This window comes from Pipistrellus hanaki (assembly GCF_964339955.1).
Source record: "Pipistrellus hanaki genome assembly, chromosome: 5".
Lineage (NCBI taxonomy): Eukaryota > Metazoa > Chordata > Mammalia > Chiroptera > Vespertilionidae > Pipistrellus > Pipistrellus hanaki.
The window spans coordinates 6838795-6844794 of NC_140507.1; the positions used below are offsets into that span (position 1 = coordinate 6838795).

General features: G+C 56.9%; 1 protein-coding gene across 1 annotated transcript in view; it reads left to right on the forward strand.

The window, feature by feature from the left end:
* The window catches only part of SLIT3 (slit guidance ligand 3), a 496706-nt gene extending 491748 nt beyond the window's left edge, over positions 1-4958 (forward strand). Inside the window, exons 34-36 of the mRNA XM_084884010.1 lie at positions 626-911; positions 1980-2188; positions 4420-4958. Coding sequence (XP_084740136.1) covers positions 626-911; positions 1980-2188; positions 4420-4655 — 731 coding nt within the window. The 3' untranslated portion in view covers positions 4656-4958. The remainder of the gene's footprint in view (positions 1-625; positions 912-1979; positions 2189-4419) is intronic.
* The last annotated feature ends 1042 nt before the right edge of the window (positions 4959-6000 follow it).

Consider the following 6000-nt stretch of genomic DNA (forward strand, 5'->3'; position numbering starts at 1 on the left):
CCAGGTGATTCTCATCATGAGAGAAGGTTGGGAAACACTGCTCTAGAGCAGTGTTTTTCAACCTTTTTTGGGCAAAGGCACACTTGTTTCATGAAAAAAATCACGAGGCACACCACCATTAGAAAATGTTAAAAAATTTAACTCTGTGCCTTTATTGACTATATATAAAGTAATTCTCTTGAATAGGAATCAAATAAACACAAAGAAAGTATTTTATAATTACTTTATTATGAAATATTAAGTAAACAAAATAGTGAAAAATTATAAAATTCTTGTCTTGTCTGCACCTACGGCACACCAGGCAACATCTCGCGGCACACTAGTGTGCCGCGGAACAGCGGTTGAAAAACGCTGCTCTAGAGGAGCCTGAAAATGGACTTTTACGGGATAATTCCTATACGTAAATAATGGCGACGTTTCCAGTTTCTGAGTCACAGGGCAGGACAATGGGCACATGTCCTTGTGTGGACAGGATCCCAGGTGTCGGCCCCTTCCCTCCATTGGCACAGCAGAGGCCAGGGCTGTGAATGCTTAGCAGGGGCATGGAAAGAGTGCGCTCTCGCTCTAAGGGGAGGGCTGGCAGAGGGGAGGGTCTCAGGCCGCTGTCCTGGCATCGCGCCCACAGGCATCCCGACCTCCACGGGCCTCTCAGCGCTGCGCCAGGGGGCGGACCGGCCGCTGGGCGGCTTCCACGGCTGCATCCACGAGGTGCGCATCAACAACGAGCTGCAGGACTTCAAGGCGCTGCCGCCGCAGTCCCTGGGCGTGTCGCCCGGCTGCAAGTCCTGCACGGTGTGCCGGCACGGCCTGTGCCGCGCGGTGGAGAAGGACAGCATGGTCTGCGAGTGCCACCCTGGCTGGACCGGCCCGCTGTGTGACCAGGAGGCCCCAGACCCCTGCCTGGGCCACAGGTCAGTGCCCCCCGCCCCTGCCCCCACCCCCACCCCACCTGAGAAGTGGCCCTGAGGGCAGCTGGGGGGTGGGGGGCTGTGGTTAAATTGTAGGCTGGACCTGCATTGGTGTGACTGCCGAGGAGTACAGAGCTTAAACCTGCCCAGGAGGCCTACTCAGAGCACCTACCTGCCCCCCTGAGAATCAGACAGGCACCCCTTTGGGCAGACAGGCACTCTCTCAGCTGGGCCAGTGGGAGGAGGGACTTCCAGCCCAGACTCAGCTGCCCCCCTCAGCCGGTGCCCGTGCAAGAAGACCCCGTGTGCATACCCATAGCGGGATCACTGGCATTCATCCAGAACTCCCTGAGGGCCTACGCTGTGCCCCGCCTAGGGTTAAAACGAGAGGCCCAGAATCTCAGTGCTAAGAAATCTGAATCACCCAGAAATAGCACCACAGCCAAGGCGACTGGTTGGGTCGGCTGACCAGCTGGGAAGTTGTGGTGTAAATTGGCAATGAGGGCCGATGGCTCTGCGTAGTTCTGCAGTGTGTGGCTCTGAGTCGTCTGCGGAGAACCCCGCTCTGGCCGTTGCCCCAGCAGAGACAGCGCTGCCCGTGGTTAGAACATAGATTAGACCCGTTCCTACCCCCACGCCACGTGGAGAAGGCGACCACCGCGCAGGAGCAGCAGGAGGGACAAGCCCAGCGCGATGCTGGCTGCCTGGCACCAGCAAGGGTGGCTGTGCCTGGTGGTGCTCACGGCAATAGCACTGTGAGCATTTAGGTTATAGGTCAGTTGGCATGCCTGGAGAATGTGGAGACACTCCCCAGCAGTGACTGCGCTGGGCTCCGTGACTTCTGAGCCGGCCACGTGGTGGCCACAGCCGGCGTGGACATTGGACAATGCCCCTTGGACTCCACAGAGTGTCTAAGGAATGGCTGATGCTCAGGCACTGGGGCTGGAGGTAGAGTATGGGATGGAGACTGTCCCACAGAGCTGGGCCTGGGTCTGAGCCCGGAGATGGAGGAAGACACCTCCTGCGGCACCCACGTTCCGGTTCCCCTCTCACCCGCTCGTCTGCCCACAGCTGCGACCACGGGAAATGTGTGAGGACCGGGCCCTCCTACGTGTGCAAGTGTGCCGAGGGCTACGGAGGGGCCTTGTGTGACCACAAAAACGACTCCGCCAGCGCCTGCTCAGCCTTCAAATGCCACCACGGGCAGTGCCACGTCTCAGACCGAGGGGAGCCCTACTGCCTGTGCCAGCCTGGCTTCGGAGGGGAGCACTGTGAACAAGGTAGGCCTGCCGTGTGCCACCATGAGGCTGCGTGACCCAGCCTCTCCCCCCCCTTCTCTCCCATCTTCCTGCTCCCTCTCCTGCTTCTCTTCCCCTTTCATCCCCCCAGCCTACACCCTCTCCCCTCTCCATATTTCTTCAATCCCCCCTTCCTATTTATTCTTCCCCTCCCTTTCCTCTCCCCCTTGTCCGCTCTTCCAGCCTCTTTCCATTCTCTTCTCCCATCTGCCTTCCACTCCTTTCTCACCTCTTTCTGCTCCCCCTATTACTTCTCTTCCTGCCTCTTCCCTCTTTCATATCCTTTCTCTTCCTTCTCCCATCTCTGTCCTCTGCTATACCTTTTCCCTTCTATACTCTCCCTTCTCCCCCCCACCCCAATTTCCCTCTCCTCGCCTCACTCCTTTCCCCTCCTTCCATTCCCTTATTTCTCTCTACTCCCCCACTGCCTTCTACCCTCTTTTCTCTCCCTTTAACCTCTCTCCTCTCCTCCCATTTCTCTTCTGACAATCTCCTTTCCACTCTTCCTTCTTTCTGCCCCCTTGAAATGCCTGCTTTCAAAACTAATCCCTGACTTAGCCACGCAACGTGTAGACGTCTAACCAGCACCACTGACTTACCTGGGAGGGTGGAGAAGTGCGGTCTCAGGCCCCACTGGAGACCTTTTAAGTCAGAACCTGCAGAGAAAGAGAATTCTCCCTCCCTCCACCACACTCCTAGACAGTGAAGGACTCACATTTTATACCCAGCTGAACTACCACACTTAATCAAAAATTTATTCGTGTATTTTGAAATAACTTCAGATTAAACAGAAAAATTGCCAGAACAATACAGACAGCTCTCAGTTCCCTCCAACCCAACTGCCCATCGCTGCTGTCTTGCAGGTTCCACACCCTCGTCCTCCTTAGTCTCTTTCTGGACCTTTTGACAATCTCGTCACTTATAAAACCATATCCAGCTTAACATTCTCCTCATTAGTCCCCAGAATCTGGGCAGAGCTCACAGCTCTTTCTGGACTCCTCCCAGCCTGGGCAGAGGCAGGGAAGACAGGGCACCGGGCCACCAGGAAGCCGAGGCTGTGTGGCGGAGCATCCGGCTGTGTCCATTGCTGGCCTTGGGCCTCGCTGCAGGGGCGCTCCCAGTGCAGGGAGGACGGGGGTGGAGAGAAGAGGCAGGTCAGGGGCCAGAGGGTACCTGCAGACCTAGAGCCCTCTCTCCCAGCCACAGCAGCCCCTGTGCTGTGTGCTCCTGCCAGCCCTCTCAGGTACCATTAGCGTCCAGACTCCACACCACCAAGTGGGGCAAGGATGGGGCACCTAGAGCCACTCCACCTAAACCCTGGGCTCCAGCCACCATGACAGTGCAGAACATGGGCCCATTTGGCCAGGCCTCCTGCTTTCCACAGCAGCCAGAAACCCCAATGCTAGGTGGAGGCTCCTGGGTTTTGTCTCTAACATTGACATTTCGTCTGACTTTAAGGGCGTGGTGCAATCAGTTTGCCTGACATGGGGCTAGCCTAAGGTGACCAGACGTCCCCCTTTTGGCAAGACAGTCCCGATTTTTAACAATTTGTCCCATATCCCAATGCGTCTTTAAAAAGTCCCAATTTAGCCGAAACCGGTTTGGCTCAATGGATAGAGCGTCAGCTTGGGGACTGAAGGGTCCCGGGTTCGATTCCAGTCAAGGGCACGAAACGTACCTTGGTTGTGGGCACATCCCCAGTAGGGGGTGAGCAAGAGGCAGCTGATCAATGACTCTCTCACTTCCTCTCTGTACAAAATCAATAAAATATATTTAAAAAAATAAAAATAAAAATAAAAAAATAAAAAGTCCCAATTTAATCTTTCCAAAAATCAGGACTTTTTTTAAAACGCCACGGAACGCAGGACAAATTGTTAAAAATCGGGACTGTCCCGCCAAAAGCAGGACATCTGGTCACCTCAGGCTAGCCCTCATTCTGTTTGACACACAAAATTTGGTCTCAAGTTCCTTGAAGGGAGGGACGCAGACGGGTGGACGGAGAGGTGGAGGGCAGTTCCAGGGAGATAAAGATGCCGAGTGGCCGAGTACCTGGGCGATGGCTGCGGGGGGGGGGGGGGGGGGAGGTCAGGGTGGGGGGCAGATGAGTGAATGAATCAAGACCACGGAGTTTCAGAACGCTGCCTGGGAATGGGCCCTGGTTCCTGCCAGCCCTCTGCCAGCGCCCTGACCTTACCCCGCTGTGCCCTCCGCAGAGAACCCGTGCCTGGGGGAGGTCATCCGGGAGGTGATCCGCCGCCAGAAGGGCTACGCGTCCTGTGCCACGGCCTCCAAGGTGCCCGTGGTGGCGTGCCGCGGCGGCTGCGGGCCCCAGTGCTGCCTGCCCACCCGCAGCCGGCGGCGGAAGTACGTCTTCCAGTGCACGGACGGCTCCTCCTTCGTGGAGGAGGTGGAGAGACACTTGGAGTGCGGCTGCCGGCCCTGCGCCTAGGCCTGCCTCCGGCCACCCTCCAGCCCGGCTGCGGGGACCTGGAGCGGAACGCAGAAGAGAATATTAAGTATATTGTAAAATAAAACAAAAAATAGAACTTATTTTTATTATGGAAAGTGACTATTTTCATCTTTTATTATATAAATATACCCCACCGTCCGCTGTATCTGTACATTATAGTGAGCTGCTGTGTTACCGCGTTGTTCTTGTGTTGTGGACTTGTCGTGTTTGGATGAACAAGCTGTTAAAAGTTTTAAGAGAAAAGACTAATAAAGTGTTTTAAGGCGGAAGGACAAGAATAAAGGAGTGGAAGCCTGTGTGAGGGGGAAGGAGGGTTCTGTGTGAGGGGAAAACGCCAGGGTGTCAGCAGAAACCCAGGCTGTGGGCGCGTGAGAGGGGAGAGGGGGAGGAGGCATGTCCTGGCGGCTGAGGGCCGGACGCCCAGTTCTTCCAGGCAAATCCCCGGGGCCCGGGCCTCCTCTGTGACCCCCACCCCACCCCCCTGCAGACCCCACTTCTCCTGCCTGAGTGGCCCTGGGTTCCATTGCAAAACTATCTGAACGAGGGCTAAGGTGAGCCTGTTTTGCCAAAATTTAAAACAGCTGCTCTTTCCTTTCCCTTCCCTCCCCAGGAACTAAGTCCTGTGGGTATGGGGAGGGGAGGGGAGGGAAGACAGCCAGGCTGAGCCCTGCCACCAGCCTCTCCTCCCTCCAGCTTGGGCTGTGACCCCAGGAAGCAAGGCCCGAAGCCAAGCCTGCCCACAGCCCTGGCAGGAGCCCATGCTGGGAAGTTCTCAGAGGCTCTTGCCATGGGCAGCAGCCTTACCGGGCCATCCAGGCGCCAACATGATGGCAGAGACTCCTTGCACGTCTGGTTTCCTGTGTGCATCGGCACTGCCACTGGGCCTCACATTGTCCACGGAACTCCTGCCCCCTCCCCCCAAGGGCAGAGCAGCAGGACCCACAGCCGATGGGCAGAGGCCTCCCTGCCTCTGGGACCTGCCACAGGCCTCACATCTGCGGTGGGAGAGCGGCTGGGGGCAGACTCCGCGCTCCGCGCTCCGGTCCCCCCGCCCTCCCCCCCCCCCACACACACACACACACACCCCACGGCACAGACATGGAGATTGGGCCGTGGAAGCCCAGCCCAGCCAGAAAAGGAAGGAGCTTTCCTGCTGTCTCTTCTGCTCTCGGCTGCCTCGCTAGCTCTTGTTCTGCTTCCCGAGGACCCAGACTCTAGACAGTGTCCTCCATGTTGGGAATGTGAGCAAAAGCAGCCCTTGGGGCCCTGTCTCTCCACCACCTCAGCTGCCCCTGCCCACCTCAGGCTCGGCCCCTCACATCAA